The following is a 20,540-nucleotide window of genomic DNA, read 5'->3' on the forward strand; positions in this document are numbered from 1 at the left end:
AATAATTTCTATCCACTATAAACGAGAACATGATGGGCTGATACCTGCAGGTCTGACAGCAGCAGGTGTATCACTCTTGTTTCTACCTGGAGACAGCAGCTGCCTCATTGTTCTGACACACAACACAAAACTATCCACAACACTACACACTAACTACACAAGACAACACATTAACTACACAAGACAACACATTAACTACACACTCCAAACACGCTAAACGTCACAAATCTCTCACATCTCAAAACTCGCTCACTCTCTTTTTCTGCTGTCTTTCTCACTCACTCTCTTTCTTTCTCTCTCTCTCTCTCTCTCTCTCTCTCTCTCTCTCTCTCCCTCCGTCACTCCTAAAACTTCCCCTGTTTTTTTGCTCATAAGCAGAGAGTGCTTGCTAGTGCAGTCGTTAGACGGTGAACGTCACGAAACTATTCAGGAAAAAACGCCGCATATATTGTTTATCATGACTCTGGTTTTACGTGGCCTATCAACACAATTTAAAAACTGGTATATATCACCTTGTTGCTTTGTCTTTAAGTGGTCATGTGATTGGCTTACCACGACTACTTTATTCTTCCTCAGTCAAACAGCAGCACTCATGCGATTCTTTTGCCCCCTGTGCTCCAGGTGTTGTGCTAGACCAGCAGTGCCCAATCCCGGTCCTCGAGAGCTACCGTCCTGCAGCTTTTAGATGCATCCTTGTTCCCACACACCCGAATCAAATGAATGGCTTGTTATCAGGCCTTTGCCAAACATGATGGCATGCTGAAGAGGTAATCAAACCATTTGATTCAGCTGTGTTGGAGTAGGGATGCATCTAAAAGCTGCAGGATAGTAGCTCTCGAGGACTGGGATTGGGCAGCCCTGTGCTAGACAGTGATCGGGAGCGTGCGCAGCTGCTTAAAGCTGTAGCGTCCAGATTACTTACGTACAGTGTTGGTCAAGTTACTTGAAAAAAGTAATCAGTAATTAGTTACTGATTACTTCCCAAAAAAAGTAATCCCGTTACTTTACTGATTACTTATTTTCAAAAGTAATTAATTACTTAGTTACTTAGTTACTTTTTAAAAACACGATTTACAACCTGAAGAGGTGATAAAGCGATATATCTTTCAGCCCAATTCTACTTTTTCTACATAATCTATCATACAAAATGTAATCAAATGGAAAAGTCTCTTTTTTTAACTTGTTTTATCAGTTTTAATCTTTTAACTTTATGCATCAAGCAAAAATTTAATTATATGCAACATTCTCTGAGTTGAATAAATGAGTTTAACATTTAAACCTATTTTCTGCACATTCCAGCACATAAAATAAAATATTTTTTTTGTTTACACTCACTCTTTCAAATAGATGCAAGTAAAACACAGCAGAACATAAATAAAGTCAAAGACTCAGCGGTCCTGTTGCTCTATTTTCACCTGTAAAGCAGGGCTGCGGTAGGCGGAGGTTTACCCTGGTGCAGGTGTGCCACAGCGGTCAGTGGAAGGATACGGCAGTGTCTCTGTGAGTTTCCCATTATGTCGTTGCGCTCTCGGTGCTTGCTTGGAAGTTTAGGGGTTTTTTTCGCTGTAAAAAGAAGTTTTCTTACAAGTAACCCGTTACTGCCCATCTCTGCTTACGTAGTCAGCTACTTCTGTGCAACTGATATAAGATGCGGTAAGCTAAACACAGCTTCAACCGTTTGTTTGTTGAAAAATAGTAACGGACCGCATTTTTTTGTTAGTGACTGTAACGGCATTGTAACGATAAGAATAGTAATTAGTTAGATTACTCGTTACTGAAAAACGTAACGCCGTTAGTAACGCCGTTACTTGTAACGCCGTTATTCCCATCACTGGTTTTAAGACATGACAGGAATTGACAGGGACAGCCAGTCATTCATGATGAAACACAGCTGAGATTTGAAAAATAGTGACTGTGAGTGGCTGGCACAAAAGTAGATGTACAGTTATCAAGAACATTACCTCTATCCCTGGCATAGATTTGTTTTGGATTTATTCCCAGTAATAAAGTTGAGCACACCAAAATGAATGAAGGTGTGTTCACCATTTTAAAGTAAGTAATAGTGATGGTAAATTTGATTCTTTTTACTGAATCGAGTTTTAATGAGTCACTCACCAAAGTGATTCGGATTTTTTGAGTCATTTGATTCACTGAGTCAGTTGACCAGAGAGTGCAAAAAATTTACATTTTCACTCAAACTTAATTTGTTTCTCTTTTCATGTAAATCCCACTGCTAAGATGAATGATTCTAAAAAAAACAACAACTATTTTATAGAGCAAAAAAGAGCAAAAACATTTCTAAAATTAAGCAATTTCCTATCAAAATTGCTTAATAAACATCTGTTTTTGTTTTTTTATTAGTATTTTCCTTAAATGTGTTAAATATATATTTTCTCATCTAAATGTCCACTGAGCTGTGAGCCAGGGGGCGGTAATGCGCCTTAACATTGGTTGCCAACCAAGAAGAAGAAGCTGTGAGCCAGGAGGGAGGGGGTGAGTGAGTGAGTGATTCGTTCCCTCGTTCTATGATTCAGCACAGGAGGGAGGGGGTGAGCGAGTCCTGAGTGATTCGCTTAAGCTTACGATTCAGCACAGGAGGGAGGGGGTGAGCGAGTCCTGAGTGATTCGCTTAAGCTTACGATTCAGCACGGGAGGGAGGGGGTTAGTGAGTCCTGAGTGATTCGCTTACGATTCAGCACAGGAGGGAGGGGGTGAGCGAGTCCTGAGTGATTTGCTTACGCTTACGATTCAACACAGGAAGGGAGGGGGTGAGTAGCTCAAATGTGTTGTTAGCATGTTAGCAGAGCGATGCTACTGTGAACCGAGGAGCTATTTTCTTGATGTGAGCTTCTACTCAGGGTTTTTTCTTCCAGTTCAGAGCAGAAATGCTTTTGTTAAGAAACTGGCTGTTGTTCCCCCCCGCAATTTTAATTATAAGCTAGATATATTTCTACTAAGCGAATTAGTTTGCTAACAGAAACAGGGATGAGTCAGTGAGTCAGTTGGGCTTGTGCGTCATGATTCACGAGTCAGTAAAGTGATTCTCGAGTTTTGAACGATTCGTTCACGAATCGAACATCACTAGTAAGTAATTTGTTACTTCGTTACATTTGTTAATACTGGGAGAATAAGAAAATAGATAGGCTAGTGGATATTTTCCCGAAAATCTTTAATTTACTACTTTAACCAGGATGGTGGTGTGGTGGTTCTGTGGTACACAGGACCACCACACACCATTGTTAAGGCTACACAGCAGGTACAGCTGACCACACAATATACCTCTGACCACAGTGGCCAAAGGGTGTGAGAGTAAGGCAGGAAAATACTGCTTTTCAGCCTCGTGTTGTCCTACTCTTTAATATCTGTAGCTGTAATTAGTACACTTACAATATCCCTTTTGTCATTCCTCTTTTTATTTTAGATGCAGGGCACAGTGGGTCAGCGCAGCAGGACTACTGTGGCCTACATTGTTCCAGTAGTTGGAATATGTGCTGCTGCTTTCCTTCTTACCAATATCTTCATTTACCTCTATCTGGACTCTGTGTATCAGCCTGGTTTGCAGCAAGTTTCACCTCTGGTGGGCTGTGTGCCTCAACACTTTAAAATGCCAACCATGAAAGACTGCACCGCCTGGCTCCAGTGTTTACAAATAAATGCTGAAGTACACGAGCTGAAGCTGATTGACCAGGGAGCAGTGAAGAAGGTAGACAGATTTTTATATATATGTATATGTGTGTGTGTGTATTGGCTAAGTTTGTATGTGTATCAAATAAATGTAATGTCAAGAGATTCCATGTTAATTTCCCATTGTAACTTTAGCAACTTATCATAGTTGTGACACTGGACAACATGTCACAACAAAATACAAAGTACGCTGATGTTATACAGATCCCACATTGTTTAATGTTCAAAAAAGAAAGTTTTAGGGCAAATTGCTTGTAACTTAATTGTAACATTCACATTCGTTGCCATGAAAAAAAAATCTCTCTTGAGCTCTTGAGAGTGCCTCTTGATGAGGTGCAGAGGTGGACGATGAACTCAACCTGGATGTCTATTGTCTCATGTAGTCTTTTACTGAATTCACTAAATGCCAGAGTGGGTGTAATTTACCTCTGCAGTGGAGTCGGGGGGGTCGCCCCATGCTCTGTGGTGGTGCTACTGCTGTGGGCCCGTGTCTGAGTCGCCTGGGCCCCCTGCTTTTGATGGCTTCTGGGGAATGAGGGTGACTATGGGGGTCAACAGGGGAGCTGATATTTGATTTTATTGTATTTAAATTAAATAAAATTGATGATAATAATAATAAGATTGAATGAAATATGACATTCAAGTGGACCAGTATAGCAAAAGCCGTAATGGTCTACTTGGTAAAATAAATCTGTTGGGCATTTTTCTTGGCCTTTAGACAATAACTCTGATTCTAATTGCTACAGTGTCAGACGGGACATACAAAAAGAAGAAGAAAAAAAAGCATAAATAAAGCTAAAATAATTGATTATGTCATAAAGTAATACATGGCAGGTTTGTACAGTTAAAAATACAGATTTTGTTAAAAATATTAATTTTTATCATTGGCAACAGTCAGTAGACCTTGTGAATCTCATCTATTTTGTTTTCTTTCCTCAGGTTTATTTGGCAGAGTGGAGAGGCCAGAAGGTAGCTCTGTCAAGGCTATCATCTCTCAATTACTTGGAGGATTTTCTCCATGGATTGTCAATGTTACAGGCCCTGCAGAGCCCCCAGGTGGTTCAATTGGTGGGGTTTTGCCTTGAAGAGCACATCATTTTGACAGAACACCACCCGTTTGGCTCATTGCTTAATCTGGATGATGTTCTTGAAAAAAAGCATTACCAGCAACACAACAATTGGGAGATGCGGCTGAGGCTAGCTATAGATTACGTCACCATCCTCCATTACCTTCATAACAGCCCAGTTGGGCGACGAGTTATGTGCGATTCAAACAGCCTTGAGAAAACTCTGTCCCAATTTCTACTGACAAATGACTTTCATCTAGTAGTGAATGACCTTGATGCACTTCCTGAAGTGGATATGTCCAGAAACTTGTCAGTGAAATGTGGCCATCGGGAGCTCACTGGAGATTTTGTTGCCCCAGAGCAGCTATGGCCATTCAGAAACAATAGAAAGCCATTTTCAGACAATCTCATGCCAGAGTATGATGAGAAGACCGATATTTGGAAGATCCCAGATGTGACGTGGTTCCTTATGGGAAAGGTACCTGGTGGGGATTTAGTCCATTTCCATCTTTTTCAGATCCATGAGAAGTGCAAGAAGAAGGATCCCACCGACCGCCCTTCAGCTTTTGATGTTTTGAAGGTTTACAAATCAGTCTACAGCAGCATGGTACGAGACAGTGCTGGGTTTAGAGATATGCTGTAGAGCAGCAGTCCCAAACCCCTGCCACATTGATCAACATCCAATGATCAAAGACCCGGACCAATGACTTTACCTTTTTCACATAAATAGCCTCCTTGACTCCACACTCAAACCAGTGTGTCTCACTATCCAGGATGTGTAAGTGCTATGTCCAGATGAACAGATAAGATGTGGTCCCAAATGGAGCTATTTTATTTCATTTTAGTTATTTACATATACTAATGGCAAGGATCCAGTTTGATTATAAATAGATTTATTAGAGGTTGAATTAGTCTGCTACAGTGGATCATAATGGCTTGTCAGTGGCTTTATCAGTGAACAAGACATTGTTTTAATTTTTTTTTATGCTTCTTACCCTGAAAACAATCTAATAAGTAGCCTTTTTTTTTTTTACAGAGAAAAGAGCAGTTAATTATACAGAACAACCAACAATCTGCAGCCTACCTGGGTCTCACTTGCTGTTCGTTTAAATTAGCAGTTTAGAATGTTTAGAATAAATGGTAGATCACAAAAAGTTAGGATAAACCTGCTCTTTACATTTCCCATTGTTTAGATATTTTTCCCCTTTGGTTGATATTTTAAATCCCATATGGACCAAGGTTTGTTACCTGGTTCTAAAAACGAATAGAAAATAGAAAATGCAATGTTTGATTTCTCGTGATTTGAACTGTTCTGTTTTCTTATTCCACCTTATGGCTGGAATAGTATAATGTTCAGACATTATTTATTTATTTGTAACCGCATCAAAGACATATACATTAAATATTGAAATTCAACCTCATGGTTACTTCTCCGTTTAGGTGACATAGTACACTTTTGATTGATCAGGTCTGTGAATATGTAACCATTTATGACTATTACTATAAGAAATGGACATTAATCAAATTTAAAAAGCCACTTTTTGTTTTTTGAGTCTTATTTGTTTTGGGATATGGATGCTGGGCTTTGGGGTAGACATTTTCTTTATATGTAGGGAGTAATACTGACTAGTTGGCTTCGATAGAGGTGTGCTTGCCGTTGACAAAGACCCATCTGACTCAGCATCATCAGGATATCTCTGTGAAATGCCTTTGTCAAGATAGCATAAAAAAATGGGTTGGTGCAAGAGTTGAGAGGATAGAAAAGAACCAGCAGCACCTGTTGAGAAAAAGACATAACCCTTATTATAAATGAGGGAGGGGGGGGGGGGGTGCATTAAATATTACAAGTATGTAAAGTTATACCTTGGAATCTGTGACAGTTATCATCGGGTGGTGGAAAGCTGCAGACAGGCCGTAGAAACAAATGGGAGCCAGACATAAAAAGTTGGTGAAAATAATAACAGCCATACGTTTGGCCATGCTCGCGTCGTATCTGCTGGAGTTATGATTGGGATTGTGTACCATAAAATAGATGTGGATGTAACATAAGCATACTACCATAAAAGCAGTGACATTAACAATCAAGACAGAAATAATGTATGTCCGTGCAGCAGTTGTCCCAGTGTCTATAGGTAAGCAGATGCTTACTTTCTGGTAACTGCTCACACCAACTACTGGCAGCAGTGCAAGAAACGCACACAACAACCAGCCAACAAGCATTAGCACAGATGCATGACGCAACCTCATTTTTCTGTCTGGCCTGATAGCTGAGAAGATGGCATTCCAGCGCTGAAGACTGATTAGAGTTAATGTGAACACAGACAACTCACTGGCAAACACAGATAATATTCCTACTATATTGCAGCCACTTCCTGTTTGCCAGGTAATCGCATAGTGATGATAATTGGAGCGTGTGTAGAAATCCACAAATGCAATGACCAGCAAGTAGAACCCCATACAGCAATCTGCAAATGCCAGGTGACCTATAAGAAAACGGGTAACAGACATTTTCTGTCGACTGGTCAACAGGATGAAGAGCACCAATAGGTTTGCTGAAATGGCAAATAAACTGACGACCCAGACCAATATCCTGAGGATGTCTTTACTCATCACATCTTCACAGGGGTTCAAAGCATCAGGCAGGGGGGTGCATGAGGGTCCATCATCTGCGTCAAGTTCATTACACAGCGAAAAGTCAAAAACTTCACTGAGATGCTCTGAATATGTTTTTACATAGAACAAAGTATCATCCTGAGACTTCTTGGTTGGGCAAATCAGTCTTTTGGGATTGCTATTTGCACTGCCATGAGTTGGAATACCAAACTTTTTAGATTTCAGATGTTGTGAGATGTTGTACTCCAGATACCTCTGAGAGAGCATTGCAGAAGACAGCTGCAGCTTTCCTGAAGTAGCCCATGTCAGGTTGCAGATAACTGCCTCAGAGTGTCTTGCACAGAAATGAAAAGAGTTATTTTTCAGGGAATGAATTACAAGCATATTTTCAAATACAAATTTTGTGACGAAAGTGGGTTGTTGTTTAACCACATTTAAATTGTAAATAAAAACAATGCAATAATCTTCAAATCATTTAAAGCCTATTTTTAATTAAAAATGCAAAGGCAAGTGACCATATGTGCTTTTTTTTGTTACTATTAAAACAGTTAGGACATAGTCTATGTTTACCACTGAGTTTCATTATCTCTTCTTTTAAGAACACTGTAAATGAAAGTCTTTTTACATTAACTATTCCTGTGATTTTTGTCATATTTTTCTATTTCATAAAATAGCTTTTGAATTGTTAAGAGGTTTGGAACACAGGCAGGTCAAGTTAGCACCTACATGCTTTACTCTGGACTGTTGTTATACATTCAGAATTTGGTTTGGCTATCATTCAAATAAACATGTGTTTCTCCAAAGCCACACTCAACATTAATGGAGATGTACAAGATATGTACATTAATGAACCCCATAGATGTTGACTTTTAAACTGTGCCCTAATAACATGTCCCTCTCCTCTTAAGCCAGAGGATGTGATGTCCGTGATTTCTTTTGAGTTTCTGATGTGGAAGTCATGCAATGAATTTGAAATAAAGCCTGATTTTTGTCATTATGCAACTTTTCCAATTTTTTTTCTAACTCACTTTAATTTAAACTTGCTGTTGTATTACATTTAAAGTTATAATTAGTGTATCAATATGAACATTTATTATGTTGTCTTTGCACTATTTTAAATAGAATGTAAATTTGCAAATAATATTTTTTTTCCTTTTTTGGAAATGTGTTTATTACACCATGAATTACTACATGTGATGCAAAGTGTAAAAAGTAAAAACCCATAATGGTTTTCACTTGTCACTTTGTGATGTCAGAGTGTTGGATCTTGTCTGAGATACAGACAGTACTCGACAATAGTTTCCACCTAAAGACTAAAATAGTCTTAAAAAGTATAACATAATATGTAGTATTATAACCACATTGTGATAGCAATCGCAACAGTCAAAAAACAGCAATTAATCACAACAATATATAAACAACACACATTGCAAGTTGTTATGACCTTATGTAGGGTTTGATGTTACAATTAGCTCACTTTTTTGTTTCTGTAAATTTATAGCAGTCATTGAGCAGGTTATATAGGACAGCATAGTGAATGTTAAGTCAGTATAAATTCTGTGTAATGTTTGGCTAAAGATGGAAACAGACAAAACAAAAGCTGCAATCTACAGTGCATCTTTTTTCAACTGTCAAATGTTTAAATGCTAAATTATTGCCATGTTCTAAGTAACTATTTTTTCATACACTAAAATTTTTAGCTAGTAGCTAGTTACAGCTTTTGAGAATAACCAAGGCCTAATACTATGGACATTACAACAGAAAGGAGAAAGAAGTACACAAGTAAAAGAAAAACAGGGAATATTTTCCCAAGACTTACCCTTGCCCTCTTTTCAGCATTTTAAGACCACAGCAATGGCTTGGGAAGGTCAATTCAGCGCTTTGTAAGTGAACAAAAGCTCTTAAGGGGGGCAGCATTTTTAAGGCCCATGTGTTTTTAGCTTGGAGCTTTTCAATGTTCTTCATACCTTTTGATGGTAAAGAGTGTACTTTGGTATCTGAAAGATCTCTGGATTGACAGACAAATAGTTAAGAATTAATTCATTGGGCTACAGAGCTCTCTCTCTCTCTCTCTGTCTTTCTCTGTCTTTATATAAAGGAAGGGTGGGAGAGAGAATAAAAGAGCGAGAGAGAGAGAGAGAGAGAGATTTTTGTCAAGAACACTTTGTCTTTTGTGAATTCTGTACTCACAGGTGAGTTGGGCCTTGAATCACACCATAAAATGCAAATTCCTCTATTTGTTCTAAATCCAAATTCCTATCAAGATACCTGAATATTTGGGAAAAGATGGGGAACAAAATGACATGATAAAAACTATTTAGTTTTACCAAACCTTCAGTTTTAAAATGTATTTTTTTCTGAAAAGTGTGTTTAGTAAAATGAAACTGACAAGAATAACAAAGAAATGAACTGTTGTACAATGTTTCATGTCCATTTTGAATTAAACAACAAAAAAAAAAAGATTGAAAACCATAATCAATGACATTAGAACATTTTAAAGTATCTGAAACAGTATACCTACAACTACCAAAGGGGCCAACATTATTTGACCCTGCCCAGAAATTTTAGTCATTAAAATTGCTTGTTCACTTGAGGCTATAATCTACCTATGACTTATCCCATCTATCAAGCACGTTAGTAAATTTCAGACACAAACTATATAGACAAGAAATAAATAAATACAAGATGTGAATTGAATCTTGTGTCCTATCAGTTTAGTGAATAAATCAAAAGTTCATACACTTCCTCCAGTTTGGTTCCATTGAAAGCATAGTCCTGGATCTCTTTCACACCATTGCTATTCAGCACACTAAAAAAGGGGAAGAAAACCCTGTAAATCTTAAATCTTCATAATTAAATTTGTTGTTAAACGTTAGTTCCATCTCTATGTTTCACACTGACATGTATGCCATTGGAAACGACATTAAATACATTCTGTTGTCATAATCTGCAGGGTATGCATATTGGAAAACGATTTTAAATCAAGCCATCAAGATATGACTGATGTGCAAACCTGCATCTTTAACATAAGGCGTATAACCAAAAGTATTGTAGTTGGTAGAGTTCTCAAATATACTGGGCTACAATCTCTGGTCAGGTGTGGTAACTCCTCCAGTCTGCATCTTTGGGCAAGATACTGAACCCCCAGTTGTCCTTGAAACATTCAGCTGAGTGGGAGTGTGTGCCGCTGTTTGACAAAACACTTAGTCATAGAAATCATAGAAAACAATTGCTGTATGTTTGTCTGTTTGATTGGATGAAAAAAAGCTTAGAGTAAAAAGTGTTCCATTTACTCATGAAGTACCAGTCTATTTACAGTTGCTGTGACAAACAGTCCCCAGCCCTCAGTTTGAAGCGTGGGTCTGCAAAACCAAAGGGGAGGGAAAAGTCAGGAGTGTGAAGCAGGGGTTCCTCACAGAGAGCCTTCTTCACCTGTACAAATGCCACCTGGCACTGCTCCGTCCACTGGAAGGAGATCCTTCAAGGGGCTGGTCAGATCCACAAAGTTCAGGATAAACAAGTGGCAATAACCAGCCAGCCCCAAGAACTGCCCTTTTTGTTGGTCATGGGAGGCAGGCAGGATGCGATGGGTGCTGTCTTATCCATCTGAGGAACTGTTTCAAAATGGTGCCCTATGAGCGAGCTGCTACTGGGGAGAACAAATCTGCAAAACACTGTTGCAATGCAGTAATATCCACTCTCTTGGCCTCTGTGAGGTGGTCATCACAATGGAGGGAGGTGGGAATGGTTGAATTTAGCACCTCCAGCCCCAACTCATCTCTTTCCATCACTATAGCTCACCAGAGAAACAGTTTGAGCCTCTTTCCATGCTTTGAGGAGGTTGAAGTGATAACGTCTCATGGACAGAAGGAAGGAAGGAAGGAAGGAAGGAAGGAAGGAAGGAAGGAAGGAAGGAAGGAATTTTATCCCAAACCATGACCGTCTTTCTAGACCTAACCAATAACCATATGCCAGCAAGTATGAAGAGTCATCACCAAGCTCCATTAACATGGCAAATTAAGAGATAAAATGTGTTGCATTATTAGTCATTGACATTAAATTAAACTCACATAGTCAAAGTATTCAGAGATATTCCAGTAAAGGAATTAGCAGGTATGACTTGGATAAAAACATTCTCCACCATCTCTCTGTTAAAAAGGAGCAAACACACACACAAAGGCTTCAAGTCAAATTATTAGAGGAATGTGCAGCAGAATATTTATGACTAAATGCTACATACAATATAAAATGGTCTTGGCTGGAGTGAATATGCTGTAGCCCAGGAAAGGTGGTGAGACCTGTGTTTGTGATCCCACTGTATTAAAAGAAAGCTGAGTCAAGAATCAATAAATGTACATAACTTTTATGTTGCTTATTTGGAAAACAAACAATACAGTCATAATATAAATAAACAAATAAAATCATACTTACAGATATTTTAAATTAGGCAGATTCTTAAAAGCATCTTGATCAATATATGACAGTGTTTTGATGCCATTTAGTTGTCTGTTGGACATGAAAACATACACAGAGACACAAACACAAAATATTTGCATTTTTTCATGTAATGCTTTTTTGCCTAAAAATTTTTTTCAGTCTAAGATATCTCCAAAACTGTTTTAATTATAGAAACATCCATAGAAATCTTTTCACAAGTTATCTACTGTAACACTTTCAACCTGTTATACATGTGTTTGAGTATATGAGTATCTGACAGGAAAGGGGGCTTGTCATATTGGGGCTTGTTATATAAAAATGCAAAGCTAATGACAAGGGTTTAATAGCACAGTAACCCTGTACTTGAAAGGAGAAGCTGGTGGGATTTAGGAACCGAGAAGAACCATGTAAGGATTGAATAATCTGCTGAAATAATCGGTACATTACTGTATAATTATGTTTTACATCTAACCAACCCATCTCCAACATTAAAAAAAGCCAGGTCTTTGAAAATCATTTTGCCAGTACTACTGCAGGACAGAGGAAACATGATACAAGACTTATTTGTATTTACTGAAGCATAAATCCATTCATTTGATGATTAATTTCAATTACATGTTAAATTTTTGTGCATGAAATTTACATACATGTGTGTGACCCTGGACAGGTTGTAGAAAGAATGCCTTTCAAGATATCTTAATGTACTGTCATCAGATATGTATCTGAAAAACACACAAACAAAGTACAACTTCTGATTTGAAGATTGAGAGATTTAGAAAGAAATAGAGAGAGAAATACTGTTAATTGTCTGAACAACTTTTAAAGACAAAAATGATGGTCACTGAATCAAATTTGATATCTTCTGATAAGAACATTATTAGATACAGATCCTGGATGGATAAGAAGCACAACTATGAATAAGAATGAAAAAAAAATATATAGCTGATAATAAAGCTCTAGAAACTCACAACTCTGATGTATGGGCCGAAGCCATTTATTGACAAGACAATAAATGGCTTGTTCTCCAAAACTTAAAACTCACCACTGCAGCTCTACTGCAACCTCCTAGCAACATATTAACCTTTACTTAAAATATGTCTGTGAAGGTTCTCAGTCATCCAGGTCATCGTAGTCAAAGGACCTTGCAAAGAAAAGCGTCTGGACTTCTTTAAGTTACTTGAAGACGTTTCACCTCTCATCCGAGAAGCTTCTTCAGTTCTAAGGTCAAATGATGGAGAGTCCCAGATATAAACCTAGTGGGAGTATCCCCCTACAGAGGGACAAAAGGACCCCCTGATGATCCTCTAATCACCTGAGCCAAGGTGTGAAACTGGGTGTGGGTCCCAATCAGCCAGAGTTTCGGGTGAGTTCATTGTGAAACCTGGCCCCACCTTATCATGCGAATTCCTGAGATCAGATGGCCCAGGATGTGAGTGGGCGTTAAGGCGTCTGGGAAGGGATCTCAAAACTGAGATCCCTTCCCAGACGCATGTATTTTACTTAAAATACATTACTATTCAGCTATCTTAACTAATCATAGGCTGATTTCTAACCTTCTTTTTATTTTAAACATTCTTGAAAGAACAGTTGTAAAACAGCACAGTATAATTCCCAGAAGAATGGGTTATTTGAAGAGTTTCAGTCAGGATTTAGAGTTTATCATAACACAGAAACAGCACTAGTGAAGGTTACTAATGTTCTCTGACAGTGGACTCATCGTTTGCTTGTCCTGCTACACCTTAGTACAGCACCTGATACCCCTCACCACCAGTGGTGGTCAAGTTACTTGAAAAAAGTAATCAGTAACTAATTACTGATTACTTTCCCCCAAAAGTAATCCCATTACTTTACTGATTACTTATTTTCAAAAGTAATTAATTACTTAGTTACTTAGTTACTTTTTAAAAACACGATTTACAACCTGAATAGGTGATAAAGCGATAGATCTTTCAGCCCAATTCTACTTTTTTTGCACAATCCATCATACAAAATGTAATCAAATGGAAAGGTCCCTTTTTAAAACTTGTTTTATTAGTTTTAATCTTTTAACTTTATGCATCAAGCAAAAATTTAATTATATGCAACATTCTCTGACTGGAAGAAATTTGTTTAATATTTAAACCTATTTTTTGCACATTCCTGCACATAATTCTTTTTTTTTGTGTGTGTTTACACTCACTCTTTCAAATAGATGCAAGTAAAACACAGCAGAAAATTAATAAAATCAAAGACTAGCGGTCCTTTTGCTCTATTTTCACCTGTAAAGCAGGAGTGTGGTAGGCGGAGGTTTACCCTGGTGCAGGTGTGCCACAGCAGTCAGTTGAAGAATCCACGAGTTTCTCTGTGAATTTCCCATTACGTCGTTGCGCACTCGGTGCTTGCTTGGGGGGGTTTTTCGCTGTAAAAAGGAGTTTTCTTCCCACGCACAACGGACACTAATGTTTTTGTCACTTTTTATGGAATCATACTTAAAGTAGGGTCAGTACTTCCACACTTTAAACGCTCCATGCTCATACTCTCTCCTGCACTTGATATATTATCCATTGTTGATCTGCACACAGATGTTGTCACGAACGTCGCACTTGCTTTACGTCACTGTCAGGAGACATTCTCGCAAAAAAAATCACGGTTTTAGTAACGCAGTAACGCAGCGTTCCTACGGGAAAGTAACGGTAATCTAATTACTGTTTTTGCAATAGTAATCCCTTACTTTACTCGTTGCTTGAAAAAAGTAATCGGATTACGCGTTACTGCCCATCTCTGCTCACCACACAAAATTTGCTAAGTTCCAGAGGGTTCTATGCAGTAACCAGTTCAATTTAAATAAGACATGCTTTCCTTTGATAATATTATTAGATGACATACCATACATTTTCACTGCTATGCAGATAATACCAGCTTTATTTATGCATGAAGGCAGATAACAGAAACCAATTAGTTAAGCTACAGGCATGTTTTACAGACTTAAAGGCTGTCAGGGTACCTGCGTCACTGACTAAAGTGTTTTGTGTTCATGGGTTTTTTGAATGTTGTTTATTCATTCATTTTTATTCTCTGTGCGACCTATGTTTCTTAGTCTAGTTTCTACCATTCTTGAGTTTATTTCGAGTTAGGTTGTCCTGTGTATTATATGCACACTGCATATAATACACAGGCAATCACTGAAGAGTGATAGTGTTGACAACTTCAGACAGAAACAAGGGTATGCTTTTAATAAATTGCTTTCCTCTTTTAGTCACAGAAAATGGCTGGCTCTCCCTGAGCCTGGTTCTTCCAGAGGTTTCTTCCTGCTAAAACTGAGCTTTTCCTTCCCTCCGTGACCAAGTACGGGCTCAGGGGGTTATTTGATTGTTGAGATTTTTTCTCTACTGTAGTAATAAAGCAACCTGAGGTAACTGTTCTTGTGATTTGGCACTGCATTAATTAAATTTAATCTAATTGAAATTAACCAATTGCATGTATTCAAATGTCTTTTATCTGATTCCGGCAAAAACTGAGGTTCGAGTTGAATGAATCTATGGTTGTATGGATGATTTTGTGTCTATTTATGAATCCATAAGTCAATATGTTTTAACCTAATCTTTAATGTGTGGTTTTTATCAAAACCGTGATGCACTTTGTTTTCTGTTTTTTGAAATGTGCTACACAAATGAAGCTGTTATTACTAAACAGAGGTGTGGACTCGAGTCACATGACTTGGACTCGAGTCAGACTCGAGTCATTAATTTTATGACTTTAGACTTGACTTGAAAAAATGTTCTAAGACTTGTGACTTGACTTGGACTTTTACACCAATGACTTAGGACTTGAATTGGACTTGAACCGGTTTACTTGAAAAGACTTGATATTTTACCCCAAATATAAAATTTAACATGCATATTATATAGAGATTGAAAATGTGACGTCATTCACGGGTAGAACCGCAAAGGATTCTGGGAACTCGTGGCAAGCGGTACTAGCGCACGCAGGCTTTCAATTAAAATCAGTTAAACAGCGATAAAAAGAAACACAAAAATGTCAAGAAGCCGTTGTATTATTAACTGCAATAGCCGGTCGCATGACAGCCACGGGAAGCCGACGGGTAAAGAGATCGGTTGTTATCGGATTACGTCGTTGAAGAGAAATTGTTCGAGCCATGTTTCCGAAGTAACAAAGACGCGACGGATGGCCTGGATTGCAGCCATTCAAAGACCAAATATAACGTCCCAGAACCCTCCAGCTCACAGGTTAGTCTGCTCCAAGCATTTACACGAAGGTCAGTGTTTTTTAGTAGTTAATACGTCATTTTCATAACATAATTGGTGATATAGGTTACAAGCAAGTCTGGCACTGAACAGAAATTGTCGCGCTATGCTCCTTTATTTATTGTGCATAAATAGTGAATTGTCCTGACACAATATTGCGTTTCGCTTCTGTTATTATGGTACATTGACAAAAACATATACTTTTATTCACAGGATAAAACAGGTTTTTTGTATCACTAATTGCCCAGTGTGATTACAGACTGCGGTAAAGTGAGCCGTCATTTGTGAGCCGCGGTCAAGCCAGCCGCCTCCTATCCGCGCGGTGATTACAGCATACAGTATTATTGTCACTGCTACATTTCTGTAACGCTACCAGAAATTATTTCCACTACTAATTAATTACCGTTGAGCTCAAAGGTCCTATTAATAAACGGTTAAGGAATGTGTATTTATGAAGACGATTTGTGAGACTGGTAAACTTATGATACGTACGATGGTCTTTCGTTCTACACGGTGCATTTCAAGGTCCTGCACCCATCTGTCGGTAAACTGTACCTGGGCTTGTTGCAGTGACCTGAAGTTACTAAACTTCATGAGTGTATGCACTCACTCCAAGAACCGTATAATTATAAATATGCATATAAATATGCTACGATGAGATAGCTGACTTCATCTAACTAGCAAATGTTGTCCAGGCTACGTTGGTGATACAGTTTTTTTTAATGTGTATGATATTTTTGTCATGCGATTTTAAAGCTGGTCCTACAACCGCATCCAAGAATAACATGCAGCTTATCTCAGAACTGTCGGTGAAAATTATTCTTGGAGCTAGGTTTAATTGAGCTGCATTTTAAAGAGGTGCAATTTCACAATTTGTGTATATTTTCTAAGTTCACTATTTTGTCATGTGTTGAGAAAAACACAGATTTTAAAATTACATGGTCTAATATTTACATTTAGCATAACTGCAACATTATTTTTTCGTTTTTTTTTTTTAAAGACTCGAAAGGACTTGAAATTCAAAGTTTCAGACTTGTGATTTGACTCGGACTTTTACACCAGTGACTTGAGACTCGACTCTGACTTGCCTGACATTACTTGAGACTTGACTTGAGACTTGAGGATAAAGACTTGAGACTTACTTGAGACTTGCAAAACAATGACTTGGTCCCACCTCTGTTACTAAACCTGACAGCGTTGTTATGAAATGAAAGACTACATTTTAGAAATGAAAATGTCCAGAAGAGCAAGGCACAACAGAAGATGTTACTTCAATCTGGCCATTCTTGTGGTCTTTACGGAATCATTTCATTTTTATTTGCTCTTTATGACTGTGTGTTTAATGACAAAATACCTTAGTAAGGTATTTTGAATTTAAATCAGAGTTTGCAGTGTGACAAGGATGTCTCTTTTTTTGATCACAGTGGTAAGTTGTTGAACATATAACCTGTTCCACTAGATGCCATTTTTAACACATATTCGGTACAGTACTAATAACTGTGCAGTACTCTGTTTTTGGTAACTATTGTCCTTGATGTAAATATGTAAAAAAAAAATGTGTATGTTTCTGTTCTGTGTCCTGTATACTGTTTGTTTGTATATGTGTTTTTCTTGCTGCTGTTACAACCAAATTTCCTCTTGTGGGACAATTAAAGGATTATTCTATTCTATTCTATTCTATTCTATTCTATTCTATTCTATTCTATTCTATTAAAAGGCTGCTCAAACCACAATAGCTGGTTAATACATTTCTCTGACTAGAGGACCAAAAATAAAACAAACAAGAGTAGTCCACAGGCTACATACTTTGTAAACTCCTTCTACCAAAAGTAGAGCTCTCTGCGTTTAACCAGACCAGTGAGCTATGAATACTCTACCCCTTCTGAACCATACATTCCACCTCAATCAGCTCTGCATTAGCAACATACACTGATTTTCATTTCTGCATCAACCATCATGTCATCTATAAGACCCAGGGCAGTATATACTTCAGTTCTGCTTTAACTTTTACTTGAGGGGAAGGAAAAAAATGCCCGTAATGTTAATAGTTAGAATAGTTAAAAGTTTTGTTGAAAGTCTCATTTTTATTAAGCATATAGGAAACATATACTAAGAGATAACAGTGCCTTTAAGTCTCATATAAAATATAATATATAATAAGAGGTTTATTTTTATTACAATAACTGTAATTTTTGTCTTCAGTCAGTACTTGCAATAGAGGATCATGAAGGTAATTGGTTAAGCACTAGTTTACTGTCAATATTGTTTATTTACTTTGTTGAGTAGTAATCTACTAGATTGAAAGAAAGAGGATAGTTTTGTAGAAAGTATCTTACATTTGTGAAATATTGGCCAAGTTTGCAAATGCATTCTCAGGAATAGAATACATTCTTGTCCCCAGAAGCCATCTAAAAGAGAAATTGAAGGCATTTCAGTCTAACCACAACAGTCACAGAAATCAGCGGTTAAGGACTGTGGTTACTTACACTTCCTTTGTGCTGGAATGGAAAACAGGAATAACCTCAACTCCAAAGCACGACACACTGTGGATTTCCCACTCACACTGGCAATGAGGTGGACAATACTCCAGATGAATAGTAGTCTTGACAAGGATAAAAGTTAAAATAGTAATATGAAAAACAGAATTCATTGTAAAAGCAGTACTTGTGAAGACTCTGCTCATTTGAGTTTTCAAAGCCACTGGGCTGTCCTGGATTTTGGCCAATTGCAAGTGCTCCACAACTGCCCTTCAAAATAAGATTTTGAATATAATTTTCTACTTGTATAATGCAGATTATACAGTAAATATGTTAGGTATATATTTGATCAGTATTAAGAGTTTAAATCGTATATCATCATTATTCTTTTGATACTTTTAATACTTTCATTAAACCCTAAAGGCATTTTTTTGCCTAGGCTGTTCATTTCTTATTTCATCTGAAATAAAATTATAATAAAAACTTGCTGTCAACGGACCACTGAGGCAGGCAGAACTTATACTATTTCTAGTACTAAAGGTTTATTTAGGTGTTTATTTAAAACACGAACGTGAATCAATAATCCAAACACAAGATTAGTATTATGAAAGTTCCGGTACCACAGGGTTATTCCACAGGTTCAAATCATTCCACAGAAATTCCATCATGAGCCCTGATTACCTCACCACTGCAAGGAAAGTTTCTTCAAAGGAATGCGCACAGGGGAAAAAAATGTATGTTTTGTTTTAGGGACAAGGAGTGCAAACACAGAGAAAAGGAGACAAGCTTCTCTAAAGCTTCTAAAATGGAGCACATATTTCTACTTGCTGACTTTATATGGAGAATACTGCCTAACCCTACATTTGTATTATTAATTCTTTACTTACTCCAAGGCCTTTAAAGACCACTGAGGCTACTGTGGAACAAATAAAAAACAAGACTGTCTTTTAAACATTAATTCAATGAAATATTCGATTATAAACCACCAGATTCTCCCATGTATTAATAAATTAATAAAATTATCTATATTTGTAACTGATCAGATGCTGGCGACAGGGTGAACTCAGCATCTTGATATGCAGTTTCACGCTTGAGTAACATAATCAGACTGGCAAGAAAGAGGAAGCAGAACTAAACATAATACACATGACCAATGTTCCCTGTTAGCTGCGCGCGTGTGCAATTGCGCACTGCTGGCATGGTCTCTGCGCAAAAAAAAATCTGCGTTGCGCACAAAAAAAATCTAACCTGAATTGAAATTAAAATAAATACTTTAACAATTCTGTTTTGCAGTGTTAGTCAGTAAGTGACTGGCTGCTCCCATATGGCATTAGAACGATGCCACCTTATCCCATAGTCCAGCCAATAATGCGATTCACATTCGTATATACGCAGCTAATCAACGTCATTGACAGGCTAAGATAGCATCCTGTCACACACACTGGTGTTTTAGCTATCAAAGTGGCGTGGCTGATGTGGAGTGAAGCCACGTTAATTGACAACGTTTACAGCCATTGGAGATGTGAGCAGGACAGAAGGAACAATTGACGGGAAAAGTGTGGACTTTATACCAGTTTTTAAATTGTGTTGATAGGCCTCGTAAAACCAGAGTTATAATAAAAATATATGCAATGTTTGGATTTCTTCCTGGATACTATCGTTGTTTATATTTACAGCGGGAAGAAACGGTAAAAACTGTGTTTTATAAGGAAAGCGCTTGAAAGCACTCTCCGCCTGTGAGCAAAATGGACAACAAAAAAACCCACCCTTTCCTACTGGTCGAAAAATGTACCATGTCGACCAATCAAAAAATGATATGGCAACATGGCATTTAGTTGTTTAGGGAGGGGGAATCTCCAAAAGTTGAATCTGTTCATCTGGACGTAGCGTTTTGTGGGAGAAACGTTTCATCACTCATCCAAGTGACTTCTCAGTCTCAGCTGACTGCAGGTTTCCCCAATCTTATAAACAGTACATTTGCATAATGACTGAAACCAGCCCCCTGAAGGAACAATGGG

The 20,540-nt window shown here is 37.8% G+C and overlaps 2 protein-coding genes across 3 annotated transcripts in view; one reads left to right on the forward strand and one right to left on the reverse strand.

The window, feature by feature from the left end:
* The window catches only part of pomk (protein O-mannose kinase), a 34,089-nt gene extending 25,728 nt beyond the window's left edge, over positions 1-8,361 (forward strand). Inside the window, exons 1-3 of one of the 2 annotated variants that reach the window (XM_076886781.1) lie at positions 2,585-2,768; positions 3,422-3,703; positions 4,624-8,361. In XM_076886781.1, the coding sequence (XP_076742896.1) occupies positions 3,422-3,703; positions 4,624-5,394 (1,053 nt within the window). In that variant the 5' untranslated portion in view covers positions 2,585-2,768 and the 3' untranslated portion in view covers positions 5,395-8,361. Of the gene's footprint in view, positions 1-2,584; positions 2,769-3,421; positions 3,704-4,623 lie in introns of those variants that run through there. The other variant, XM_004564691.3, reaches the window with a different exon arrangement.
* On the reverse strand, positions 6,345-18,695 carry LOC101484362 (thyrotropin receptor-like). The gene is made up of 11 exons (XM_004564702.6): positions 18,532-18,695; positions 18,382-18,453; positions 12,449-12,523; positions 11,796-11,870; positions 11,605-11,679; positions 11,435-11,512; positions 10,105-10,173; positions 9,555-9,632; positions 9,184-9,372; positions 6,615-7,698; positions 6,345-6,528 (listed from the first exon to the last, which is right to left on the reverse strand). The coding sequence occupies exons 1-11, from the start codon at positions 18,693-18,695 to the stop codon at positions 6,355-6,357; spliced, it is 2,133 nt and encodes a 710-aa protein (XP_004564759.3). The 3' UTR covers positions 6,345-6,354.
* Between the last annotated feature and the right edge of the window lie 1,845 nt (positions 18,696-20,540).

Source organism: Maylandia zebra, linkage group LG7 (assembly GCF_041146795.1).
Source record: "Maylandia zebra isolate NMK-2024a linkage group LG7, Mzebra_GT3a, whole genome shotgun sequence".
In the NCBI taxonomy this organism is placed as follows: Eukaryota; Metazoa; Chordata; class Actinopteri; order Cichliformes; family Cichlidae; genus Maylandia; species Maylandia zebra.

Bases quoted from the DNA above. Each gene is read 5' to 3' on its own strand.
- LOC101484362 (XM_004564702.6), bottom strand. From the start codon at position 18,695: ATGAATTCTGTTTTTCATATTACTATTTTAACTTTTATCCTTGTCAAG. The intron at 18,454-18,531 runs GTAAGTAACCAC...TTTCTCTTTTAG, and splicing joins CATTCCAGCACAAAGGAAGT to ATGGCTTCTGGGGACAAGAA. The intron at 9,633-10,104 runs GTATGAACTTTT...CCAAATATTCAG, and splicing joins GGAACCAAACTGGAGGAAGT to GTATCTTGATAGGAATTTGG.